This window comes from Chinchilla lanigera, unplaced genomic scaffold (genome assembly GCF_000276665.1).
Source record: "Chinchilla lanigera isolate Chin_1 unplaced genomic scaffold, ChiLan1.0 scaffold00023, whole genome shotgun sequence".
NCBI classification, from domain to species: Eukaryota; Metazoa; Chordata; class Mammalia; order Rodentia; family Chinchillidae; genus Chinchilla; species Chinchilla lanigera.
This window is the reverse complement of record NW_004955424.1, coordinates 12,626,461-12,639,174: the sequence shown is the minus strand read 5'-3', so window position 1 is coordinate 12,639,174 and position 12,714 is coordinate 12,626,461. Positions and strand designations below refer to the sequence as shown.

General features: G+C 49.4%; 1 protein-coding gene across 4 annotated transcripts in view; it reads right to left on the bottom strand.

Moving 5' to 3' along the window:
• Sfxn5 (sideroflexin 5) overlaps nucleotides 1–12,714 on the bottom strand; it is a 113,254-nt gene that overhangs the window by 20,064 nt on the left and 80,476 nt on the right. For 3 of the 4 annotated variants that reach the window (XM_005385576.2, XM_005385578.2, XM_005385577.2), the window contains 2 exons: nucleotides 5,859–5,974; nucleotides 3,797–3,882 (listed from right to left, as the gene is read on the bottom strand). The exons of the other annotated variant lie outside the window; for it this stretch is intronic. In XM_005385576.2, the coding sequence (XP_005385633.1) occupies nucleotides 3,797–3,882; nucleotides 5,859–5,974 (202 nt within the window). The remainder of the gene's footprint in view (nucleotides 1–3,796; nucleotides 3,883–5,858; nucleotides 5,975–12,714) is intronic. 4 annotated transcript variants of the gene reach the window in all.

The following is a 12,714-nucleotide window of genomic DNA, read 5'->3' as shown; positions in this document are numbered from 1 at the left end:
TTAAGCCTGAGTTGAGCTATAGGAGAGGAGACTCCACAGGATCAAGACCATGGAGATGCGGTGCCCTATCTTTCCTTCTGGTCCATGTCAGCTCCAAACCTTCCCTAGAGTCAGCTGAAGGCCTCCTGGGCTTCCTTAGGAATCATGGAAGGACTGGAAAAAGGGTAGGACCAACCTCGAGTTGGCTTTCAGCTCAGATCCACTTCTCAAGCACAACTAGGAGGGTGGAACACATGGCCTGCTCCCTACAGCAGCACACAAGCTGTGCAAAGCAGGGCTGCCTCCTGTTCCAGTGGCAATGACAGGAGAGTGTGATGTTCCAGGAGACACCCCTAAGAGTCTCTGAGGGCAGGGAAGAGTGACAGAAGAAAGAGTAAAATTCCCTTCAGGGAGGTGAGCGGCAGACCTTGGGCTCCCACCTTGGAACTTCCAGAGTGGCAGAGAGCATTGCATAAATCCCCTTATATGTGGCCTGTGACTTGGGCTCTTCTCTCAAGGTGGCTGGCTGCAGTCTTCTGTGGGTAGGGAGCCCAGAAAGTCCCAGGCCTGTGCTCCCAACTTAGGAAAGAGGCAGGCCCAAGGCTGTAATCAAACTGAGCACAGAAGCACTCTCAGCCCCAAGCAGGCAGCGTGAACACAGCAGGGCAGGGGGAGGGGAAAATGAAAGGGAAATGGCAGGGAGGGATTGGAAAGGCAGCTGGGGGAGTTAAAATATGCAGATGGAGAGATGTGCAAATGCCTGGAGAAAGGAAAGACCCGGATCCCAGTGAAGGAAGGAGGACAGGGGAGTGGACTCAGGGACCCACCAAGGTTGTGGCCTGGACCCCCACCCAACTTTGATCCAGCCTGCATTTTCCAGAGGCATCCCAGAGCGCAGGAGTGAGCTATGGTCTTCCAGATGCGGCACAGGTGCTGGCCTCTGAGGTGGAGAGATTACATCTAGGGGGCTCATCCTAGCCCTAAATCAAAACTCAGCTTCCACCCTGGGGAGCTAGAGGATGCAAGGATGCAACCTGTGTACACCTGTGCCCCCTGAGGCAACCCAGCTCTGGGCTGCAGGTGAAGGCCCCCTGTACTTCTTACTGGAGATTTTTCCTTTCAGTCTCAGAGCCAAGGACTATGGGGCTTGCAGCTCCCACCTCTCTTACCCTAGCAGGAAGCCCTGGATCCTCAGCTCAGAGTGCTCCTCCTAGAGATGATAAAGTGAGGCCAGAGGCAAGCAAGTCAAGTCCCAGCCCTGCCACACAACAGCTGGTCTCCCCCATTGCTGTGCATTCCTTCAGCACTTGGAGCGCAGTTTTAATTTTCGCTCCATTAATTTGCAAGTAGGCTGCTTTGTAAGTGTTCTTTTGTCTTTTTTCTCTGGCTGTCCGGACTCCCTCACCCATCCTGGGCTCCACAGGGTGGGGACTGCCTCCCCTACCAGCATCTTCAGCAGAGGGCCCCTGAACCCTAGGACTGTGGTATGCTTGGCGGGGCTCCGTAATGGACCAAAGAGGTTCTGGATGGTGTGAAATGCAAAGCCCCAGTGAACACAGTCCTGTTTCCCAGGGAGAAACTAAGGTTGACAGAAGTTTGGGGACCACAGCCAATTGGCAGGAAATGGTGAGGCAGGAGCCTAGGTTTCATTTTCCTACCAGAAGTCTCAGCTTACTTCACTGCCTTGCCCTTCCTCTCTTACTGCCCAGTCCTGCAGTGTATGTGTGAGATTAGTAAGTCTTTAGGGGGTGCAAACCAGGTCTTATTCATCTCGATATTCATGGAGCAACTTGGGCTAGACTCTTTTCTTCTCCCCAGAGACTCTCCCTGGAGCTCCAGGTGGAGCACCAAACACCTAACCTCTCACCACCCTACCCAGTGGATCCTTTGGACCCTGAGCTGAACCAGATCATGCAGCACCCAGGACATTAACTACATTCCAGTCTGTGGAGGTTAAGAACTACCCATACCATACCACTTCTCAAGACTGCAGAAGCCAAGTTCAAGTTCCCAAACCAATGGGACACTAACTATAATTCCACTTTCTGCAAACTCTACTCAGATGCAAAGTGAGAAGGCATCACAAGCTTCCTGCAAAGGACAGGCTCCTGGATGGCCTTGGCTGAACCAGGTTTCCACCTCTTCCTACTTCCTACTTCCTACTTCCACCTACTTCCATAGTAAGTAGGATAACTGTTGAATGTGCTAGGACTGCAGCATCCTGAGATAAGGAAACTACAGCTGGGGCTCTGTTCCCATTCCTCCCAGCACAGGATGTCCTGCAATGCTTTAGCCCAGCAATCTCAGCTTCCCAGGGGTATAAAACCCACGGCAGAGTGCTTTCTGGGTCCCTCAGCTGCAGTGTGATGTGGACCATGGGTAGATGAGACTCCATTCTCTCTGAATGACTTTCTTAAGCCTTCAGGGACCAGCTTGCTGTAAATCTTGGGTTGTCATAGTCCTTTGATGCCTATCTGTGAATACCAAAGTTTCTTTGCTTGTCGTGTAAGTGTTCTATCTCACCAGAATCATGCAAGGGACCAGTGACCAGTGCACAGTGAACCTGCCTCACAGTTCCAAGGTTCAGGATTCAGCAGCCTTGAAAACATGTGCCTCCTCATTTTCTGTGTGCACTTGCAGTGGCTGGTTTTTGGGACAACCTTATTTCACAAGGGAGCTAGATACACAGCTCAGGTGCACAAAAGAGATTGCCCTCCTAAGATCTGTTTATTTTAGGCTTTAGCATTTCCATACTGGATGAATTTTCTTCAATCTGTGTCCAACACACCTTGCTCAGGGACCAAGAGGCATTAACCTTTCCTAGGGTGAGAAAGATGATCTCAGCCAGCTGCACAGGGTCTTTTATCTGCTGGCCCCAGTGATATGCTTTGCTTTGGCCAAGCTGGACTCCACAATGTCTGCAGAACTGGCCTGCACTCTGACCAGAGAGCCCTACACCCTGACCAGAGAGCCCTGCCTTTTGTAAAATCTCCTGTCTTGCTCTCAGCCATCCCCTCCTCACCATCACCCACACAAGCCAGGGCTCTAACCCTCAAGTTTCCCTCCACTTAGGGCTCTTCCCTGCTCTGTGCTATTCTCCTAGGTCTACCTTAGACCTCAGGGTCTAGTTCCTTCCTCCCTCTCTGCTCAGGCTCTGTCTGCAGCACCACTTCAAACCTCACCTTTCATTTTCACACTCATTAATTAATAGAACATCTCTCTCTCTCTCTCTGCAAATCAAACTCAGGGGCTACATGTAAGCTACATCTCCAGCCTCTTTTTTATTTGAAAGAGGACGTCACTAAGTTGTCCACGCTGGCCTCAAACTTGTAGTCCTGCAGCTTCATCTTAGTATCACATTCCTTTATTTCTTTATGGCATGACAGATATGTACCCTCAGACCATCCCTCTGAGGGAGGCAGGGAGGTTACCCATGGTGAATGCCTGCAAGGAATGATGCTGGCCCTACATTCAGGCTTCATACCAGAGACCTCAGATTCTGTCTTACAGTGGTCCTGTACCATTCACTAGGAAAATCTGTGTACACACATGGATGCATGGGTGCACACACACGTACACACTTTTCTGTGGCCATCCCATAGTACCTAGCACACAGCCTGCATAGCAGAAGTCCACAAATTCTCACAGAACCATTCCACCCCCACTTCCTGGGAGAGTCTGACAAAGAGCAGGATATTTTCCATCCCTGAAACAAACTAGCCAGCTGCTACCAGCTCCCTTGTCCCTTCCCTTAGGCCCTTGGGATCCCCACCTCCCACCCTTCCCTTTGCCCCTCCGTTCCAGCTGCCCAACTTACTTCTCCAACATGGACATGACAATTGGGGGGAGCACCAGGATGGGCATAGGCAGGACCACTCGAGTCAGTGCTGTCTCCAGCAGGGCCTGTGGGGCAAAACAGGCTGCAATGAGAGGCTTCTGGGGTGAGGGGCAGCCACCCGGAAGCACACCCTGCCCTAGAGGTCTTAGGTGTGTGTGCTGCTGCTAAGCACATCTGGTGACATAGAATTATTCATGGAATCGCTCACAAAGCTGCTTTCCAGTCAACAGAAAAAAGCCACCTCCATCTTCTCACCACACACATTTGAAAAGAGCAGATTCCTGTCACCTGCTATGTGTTGGAGAGGGGTGGTGACAGAAGCAGCCCCAGGAAGAGGCCCATGCTCAGGCAGGTGCTTTGGATGGAGTGGCAGCCTCCCCAGCCTAGGATATACAGGGGCTGGGAGCAGTACATGGAGGGCCTGAGGTGCTCTCAAAACAAAGCAGGTGCTAGAAGGGCTAGAACAAACAGCTGGGGTTGGACAGAGATTCTAGAATTTGCTTTTTTAGGAGGCACATCTCTTACAGACAAAGATTCAAAACATCTGTTGTCTTTTGGCTCTGGAAGTCCTTTCTAGTGACAAGAAGTCTCCTTTGTAAGCGGGTCATGTTTCTGCTGTACCCCTGAAAGGTTTCCATCAAGGGTCTGCCTGGAATCCTTTGCTTGCTCTTGGGGATCCCATGGGGTCCTCATGGCCAAGCTCTGTGGCAGTACTGTGCTCTGATGGCCATTGTGAAGAGTCTCTAACCCCACAGGCTCCCACCCACAGAGGAGATTCTAGCAATGAATCTCCCCACAGACCCTAGAGTCTTTCCCCAAACAGCAAGGAAGAGATGAACCAGGCTGAAGGAAGCCCACGGCTGCAGAAGTGCCTGGGCTTCTTTGCCGCTTGACCCACAAGGAAGAGTTGTCAGAACTGTCCTGCCTGATGGAGACTGGGGAAAGAGACAGGGTTGGGGTAAGGTAGGAAATTGACACTAAATCCATGGCCAGCCTCAGGAAGGTCACAGAGAAGGTCCCTTGAGGATCCTGAACAGCTGGGGGAAGGATGAGAGGGCCCAAAGCCAGGCAGAGCAGCACTGTTGCACGCCTCCAGCTTCTGGCCCACCCCAGGCCTGGACAGGCACAACTTTTCCTTGATACTGCTGGGGCCAGGAGGGTGGGGACCCAGAGAGTGTCCTTCCCAGACTGCTGGCTTATCAAGAGGCTTCACGGACAGGGGCAGATGTTCAGCCCCCTCATGTCTGACCAGTTGCTCTTCCCAGCACTTGGAGACTGAAGCCCAGGTCAATAGGACAAGTCACAAACCACCATCAGGATGAAGGCCAAGGAAGCACGGGACATGCATATATACATGAGGAGGTTTGTCCTTTTCCCTTAAATTGTCAGAGTGGGTGGGGCAGTAAAACAAGGTGAGAAAGAGGGTCTTGTAACAAAATATTCTCCTCCAGTTGCCTCCAAAAGCCTGAGAGCCCAGGAGCTCCCAGTGCTGGGTCCCACTGAGGCAGCGCTGCAGAAGAGCCTATTAGCCAGATCACACTCCACTCACCTGCAGATTTCTCTTTGTCCCCAGGAGGATGGTGAGGCCCAGGGTGACAGGGTCCTGGGGACTGGAAGCAACCCTGTGGGGAAGGGTCCTCTCCTACCCTCACCAATTAACACTTCACCTGAGGAGTTGGGTTCAGAGGGGCTGGGGCAAGAAATGAGGACATTTTACAGCGGTGATGGGAGGAGAGGATGGAGAGAAATGAAGGACTGTCCTGGGGAACAGGCTCGGCTGGGGACAGACCTAGAGGCTTGGTGCTCATACAGAGAGGAGGGGAGGGGTGAGGAGGAGATATCAAGAGGGTAAAACCAGGGTACTGCGGGGAGAAGCTCCCAGGAAGTAACATAAGAAAATCAACCCCCTGCCAAGGCCCTTCAAACCCCCAGGCCAGGGCTGGGGATTTAGCTCAGCGGCACAGCGCCTGCCTGGCAAGTGCAAGGTAGTGAGTTCGATTCCCGGTACCGGAAAAAAAAAAAAAAACCCAGGCCAACCCACATGTCTGGCTGCAATCTTGGAGGAGCCCACGAGGTTGCCATCAGCATCCAGGACATCAATCCCTTCCTCCAGTTCCCCGTACCGCATCAGGACCACGTTGCAGATATTGGCACTGGCTGGAGAGAGAGGGGTGCAGGGAACAGGTGTGAGGGGGAGAGGGCATTCCACCCGGGGGCGGTGCCAGCATCCTGCCCTGCCACAACAGTTCTCAACAAACGCCAAGGCTGCAAAGATTGGAGGGAGGTGTGGTTGCCTACCGTGCTGGTGAAGGATTTCAGGACCCTTGGGAACACGGTGAGCAAAGATGGGAAACAACAGGTGTTAGTAGAGACCATTCAGGGCTTAGAGAACCACCACCTATAAAAGGTGCTGCTTTCTTTTTCTCCAGGGCAGCCCTGTGGGCAGGCAAAGTGGATGCAGATCTGGGGGAGCTCCTGGCCACAGGACACATCCTCTTGAGGCCTGATCTTCCACCGTCAGTGACTCAGCCCCTTGGGCTGCCCTATCCTCTTGAAATGCCAGTCCCTACATTCAGTCCCTCATGCTCCTCAGAGCGAATAAAGTTCCCAGGGATTTGCATCTCTGAGAGCAGGTGCCAGAACAGGCAGGAACCTCAGTGCTCACCCAGCACCACCCCCTCATCATATGTATGAAAGACTGAGGCTCAGAGAGGGGGATGACTGAATTGAGGTCACACAGCAAAGTGCAACAGAGCAGAAAGGCTATGGTGCCTAAACCCCAGATATTCAAAAGACAGAAGGGAGTGGAATTCTTCCAGTGGGTGCATGCCCTCGTTTGCCCATGTGCCTCCCTATCTCAGCTGGGGTCTTGAGGACCCGGACTGAGGCACAGCTCCTGGCTCCTCACTTACGCATTGGACACAGAGCCTGTGGGCCCCACCAGTTGGCCACTAACACAGGGTAGCTCGCCCTGTTCTCCTCTCCCAGGACTTGGGAGGCCAGGCCGGGGCTCTTGGTGGGGTGCAGTCAACCTTGTCCTGAACTCCTCCAGCTCTGCTTTAGAATGGAAGTGGGGAGGTTTGGGGGTGGCAGGCGGGTGGGAAGTGGGGGTGACAAATGCAGAGCCCGCCTGCTTCACTCCTCCCCCCAAAGCGCCTTGCTGTGTTTAAAGTTTTAATTTTTGCTAATTAATGTCAATTAATTTTGTATAATGAGTGTTTAATTTTGGGGAGTGTGTGAGCCTGGGAGCGACTGCAGTTCTGGGCTGTGAACGCTGATTAGCATCAACACCTGCTGCTTCCCCCCCTCCAGTGGGGGGGCGCCCGGCTTTGGGGAGCTGGAGGGCGGCGGGGCCCAGTGGGCAGGCGGAGTAGGAGGGAGCCCACAGATGCTCCTGGGGCCCAAGCCAAGGGCCAGGGAGCCTATGGCTTTGGATGCTGACAGTTGGGGGTCAGGACTCTGCAGGTGAGGGCTAGCTTGAGACCCCGGTGTCTCTGAGGCCATCTCTGTTTCAGGGAAGTGGGGAGGTGGAATAAAGCGAGGCAAAGACTGAGAGGCTCTGCAGTCTTTGGAGAGGAAAAGCAGGAGAGCAAGTAGAGCTCTGAAATGTATTTAGAGCACATATGCCATCTTTGAGTGTCTACTGTTGCCACACGACACTGCACAGTGCTAACCGCGGGCAGACTTCTGGGGCTGGGGCGGGCGCAAGCCTCTGCCCTTCCTGTTCCCACAGCAGGCGCACTCACCTGTTATAAACAGTGTACAACCAGGTATGATTCCGAGGAACATTTGGTCCTATCTGGAGATGTTTTTGATTGTCATGATCTGGGAGTGGGGGTGGAGTGCTGCTGGCATCAGTGGGCAGAGACCAGGGGCGCTGGTAAATGCCCTTCGATGCACAGGGCAGCCCCTCAGCAAAGGGTTACCCGGCCCCCGACGTCAGCAGTGCTGACATGAGAAGCCTTCCCTCTGCACCACAACCAGAGGGAATTAGGAATGTGAACCCGAGGTAAGAGAGATTCGGGCAGCAAAAAATGACCTGGAGGAGGGCTTGGGAGCCCGGGTTTAGGGCCATATGGGTTTAGCTTACAGTCCTGCCTCTGATCTCTCCCTGCTCACCCCTGGAAGCGAGCTCCTGTTCGGATGCTCAGAGACCAGAAGTTTCCCCCGCCTCCCCCCCCCGCTGGGGGTGGGGGCTTTGGGAAGTTGGCACCTGGCCTCTATGTTAGTGACGTGCCCTCTAGTGGTAGTAGGGATGCTCTACATACTCCATGCCCTTGGGGGCTGCCGGGCCCTCAGTTCCCAGGAGACCAAGAAAACCACTGAAGGGGAAAGTGGGGTTTTCTGCCCAAGGCATCAGTTCATGCCCTCTGAGAATGTCTTCCACTGCTACCAACACTGCTTCAGAAAAGGCAGTTACAGAACTGTGGCCCAGGGACTGAGCACACCCTGAAGGCCAGAGGCCACCACTCCTGGTCCTGGTGGTCCTTCCCAAATGCAAAGGGAGAGGCACCATTCAGGTTCCCGTGGGTCTCTGGGTGTAGGGTGCACACACAGAATGCCAGCCTCTGCACCTGTGCCCAGGCCAGGGCAGAAGTGGGGACAGCTGAATCGTCTCTAGCCCCCGTTTTGTATGTGTGGGTGGAAACAGAAGAGACGTGCACTTGGAGGTGGTGGTGGGCCAGCTCATCTTGCAATTTCAAAATGTGGAATGCAGGGGTAGTGCAACCCAGCAGAACCTGGTCCAAGCACAAAGCCATGTTAGACAAAAGATGAAGCACAAAAGGAAGTGAAACCCACCCTTCTTCCTTCCCCTCAGATGGCCTCTCTAGAACACTACTAGGGATGACAATGCCCCTCTCTTCTCTAAATGGCCTGGATGAAAAAAGATAGAGAAAACCCTGACCACTTCAGAATGATGGCGACTCCCAGGGTCCTCCCTGGTGGCGCATGTCCTATCATCTCCTCCGTTGACTGTGTACATTGCTGCTTCATTTATTGAGCACCTCTGAATGTACAAGCTTCTAGCCACCCAGCCTTTGAGCAGTGAGAACACCAGCCTGTGATACTTCATATCCACCACGTCATCAAGAACTTTTGATTCTGCCATACAGGTCCCTTTCAAACCTCCCCAGGTCCATCCCATCCTACTCCTGGAAGTCCATCTCCCAGACGTGACACTCAGGCCCAAAGGAGGGGAGGAGAGAGAGAGACAGAGAGAGACAGAGAGAGAGAGAGACAGAAAGAGAGACCAGAGAGAGAGAGAGAGAGAGAAGAACCATGATGGAACCACGGGTCTCCTTTCTGACACACCAGCATTTCTACTATTGACAGTATCAGCGGGTTAATTAAGCAGTCTGTTAGTGATAATGTTAAGAAAGCTGGCACATTTTCAACTTAGATTGACACCATTCAAGACTCAGGCATAACTGATGTTGGAGCAGCAATGCAAGGAGTTGGAGAGAGAGACAGAGACAGAGAGAGACACAGACACAGAGAGACAGAGACAGAGAGAGAATGAGTTACTTCGTGCTGATGGCAAGCTCAGTGTCAAGTCCTCAGAAAAACATGCTCTTGACTGCTGCAGATATTCTCACAGCCAAACTGATGCAAAGTCATGCAGATTGTGAGCAGCTAAGGAAGCATCTAAAGCAAAAGGAATGGTGTGGGGAGAAAGAAAGAACAGTAGACAAATGTGCAGGGAAGTTCCCAGGAGGGAGTTTGCAGGGGAGCTCAGCCATGAGCCACTACAGAACGGACAGGTAGGTCAAAGCTGGGGACCGGTCCAGCAACACACACACCTGCACCAGAAACTGATGGGGAAAAGGAACATTGAAACACACGGGTGCAGCAATGGGCTACTGACTTGGGGAAAATAAGATAGCATAACTCCTCGACTCTAAGCTGTATTTTCCTGTATTACAATTTTGTGCACGTGGGGTACTGAGGTTTGAACCTAGGAGCCCTCTACTACTGAGCTACACTTCAACCCTTTTTATTTACTATTCTGAAATAGGATCTTGCTAAACTGCCCAGGCTGGCCTTGAACTTATCCTCTTCTTGTCTCTTTTCCTGAGTAGCCAGGATTACGGGCATGTGCCACCACACCCAGCCCCTGCACCTCAATGTTTTAAAATTCATGATGTACCTTACAAGGGCTGTTGGGGCCCCAAGGACGGGGGGATCTTACCTGCTGCCTAACTCAACTATCTGTACCTGTGTAAACTTCGCCAAGAGTAGAGGCATCTCTATTCAAATGTCACCTCAGCCGACCATAGCAATCCACACAGAATTTGAACTTAAACTTAGATTCCTAATTGTTGCCTAAAACATCTTTTTAAAACTTACACTATAATGGTGCACGGACATGAAAAGTTATTGTACATGCAGAAGATCGTCTGCCAGATACCAGGCAATGCAATTAAAGGCAGTAGAAATTGCCAAACCATAGATAGCTACCCTAAAGAAATGCTTGCCCATATGCACAAAGAGACATTTACAAGGATGTTAATTATAGCACTGTTTGTAAGAGCAAATAATTAGAAACAACCTAAATGTCCACCATTAGGGAACTCACATGGGAAGTTCTCCAAAACAAATTGTTATGTGAAAAAAGCTACTGAGTGTGTGCATGATGATTTACTATATGTAAAACCCTGTAATTGGTATACACACATATATGTGTGCATAAATCCACAGGTAATGTTTTGGAAGGCTCGTGCCTTGCAGATTGCTGCCCTTGAAGAAGTAAACTCAATTTGAGACTTAGAGGTTATTGAGAGACTTCCACTTTATTTTACATGAAATTTTTCCATATTATTTGAAGTTTTACACTATGAAGGTGCTTACCTAAAAACCTATTTTAGAAATATAGCAGTCAAGACCTATTTTAATCCACATTGTAAGAAATGGGAAACTGGGAAAATATATTATGTATGATAAACAAAGGGCCCTGATACTAAGCGATGGAGGGTAATGATGACTGACTCCTAAGAGCTGGTCTACCCCACACACAATTAGTCCAAATTAATTGTGATAATCTTCCCCTTGCCAATGACTGGTCTAGGAAGGGACACATGACCCAGCTCTAGCCAATGAAGGACATCTTCTGAGGATCCTGGGAAAAGTTTCTTCCCATCTAAGAAAGGGTAGTGAGTAGGCAGAGCATCTTGTCCTTTAGACTCAGTTGGGCCAGGATGTGATGCTTGAAGTTACAGCTGCACCTTACAACTGTGAGAGGAGCTAGCTTGAACATGAAGCCCATGGACAGCAGGCAGAGCAATCAGAAGAAAGGGAGACCTAGCTGTCTCACCCAAACTTTGCCCTTTGTAAAGTGATGAATTTCTTTAGTATTTAAGCCAGTTTGAGTTGAGAGATATTGCTCTTTTCAGCTAAAAACATCTGTGCAATAAATAAAGTGCTTTAAAAATTAAGAAAAAGATGTAGTGATCAAAATCATATACAAATGAGTAGGAAATACATAAAATATAATATAAAAAACACCAAACATAAACTCAACCTCATTAGTTGTCAAAGACAGACTTCTGAAGAAGTCAAGTGCAAGAGTTCTTTATATGTTTCAAAGACTAATTCTCATTGGGTAAATTGTTGACAAATAGCTATTCCCAGATTGTGGCTTGTTTTTCCCACTTTGTTGATGGTGCCCATCAAATAAACAATTCTTCCCTTTCTGGTAGACACTTTTTAGCATTAAGAAACTCTACCACTATTTTGATGTTCATCTATATTTTCTTCAAACAACTTTAAAATTTTATTTTTCACACTTAGGTCTTTAGGAACTTATTTTTGTGTATAATAAAAATAAGGGTCCCCTTGTTTTCTTCTGTTTGGAAACCCAAATGCCTCATAAAGTTAAGAAAGAGTCTTAATCCTATGAGGAATAATAAACATGTAAATTTAAAGGATGAATGAATCATTTCAGAGAGATGAAATTTAAAAAGACTGATAATACCAAATGTTGATGAGGTGTTGAAGAAGACATAAGGAAAGAAAATTTCACGCTGTCAGGTGCAATAAAAGCCAGTATACCCACATGGCAATATCTAATAAAGCAAGGTACGGGCACACCGCTAACCACACTCCTGCCATTTCTAGGTATCTATGGTTTGGCAATTTCTGCTGCCTTTAATTGCACTGCCTGGTATCTGGCAGATGATCTTCTGGGTGTCCAATAACTTTTCATCTTTGTGCATCACTATAGTTTATAGGTACCCAGTGGGCTTCTTTCTTTTTTCAAGCTCCCCAGATGGATGTGATACTGATGAAGGTTTGAAAACCCCTGCCTAGGAAAAACTCATTCATGTAACATGGACCAGTGTATAAGGTTGTCCGAGCAGGACTATATGTAATGAGAAATGAAACAATCTTAACATTCCAAATGAATGATTTGTAGATAGTCACAGTGTAGAGTATCTACAGCAGCAGAGATGGATGTATGTGTATACATCCATACGTGGATAAACCTCAAAACTACAGTGAAAAGCAAGTTTCAAAAGGACACACATGGTATGATACTATTAATGTAGACTTTTAAAAATACATAATGCAACTGCTGGTCTATGGCACATGCAAACAGCTATACGGAGAAGAGACACTGGCTGCAGGAGAGAAGACCACAATCAAGCAGGTGGAGAGCATGAAGGATTTTGAGCATAACATTTTATTTCTCTATTTCCTTAACTTACATTGTCTTTGAAATAGTTCATAATTTAAACAAAAGTAGCCACAGAGTGAGCCATTGCAGTTGCTAAGAAACACAAGTCAAACCACTGTGGTACTGCACACCTGTAACCCAAGCTGCTTGGAAGGCTGAGACAGGAAGATTGTAAGTTAAGGTTAGTCTGGGCAATTTAGTGAGCCTTTTTTTTTTTTTTTTT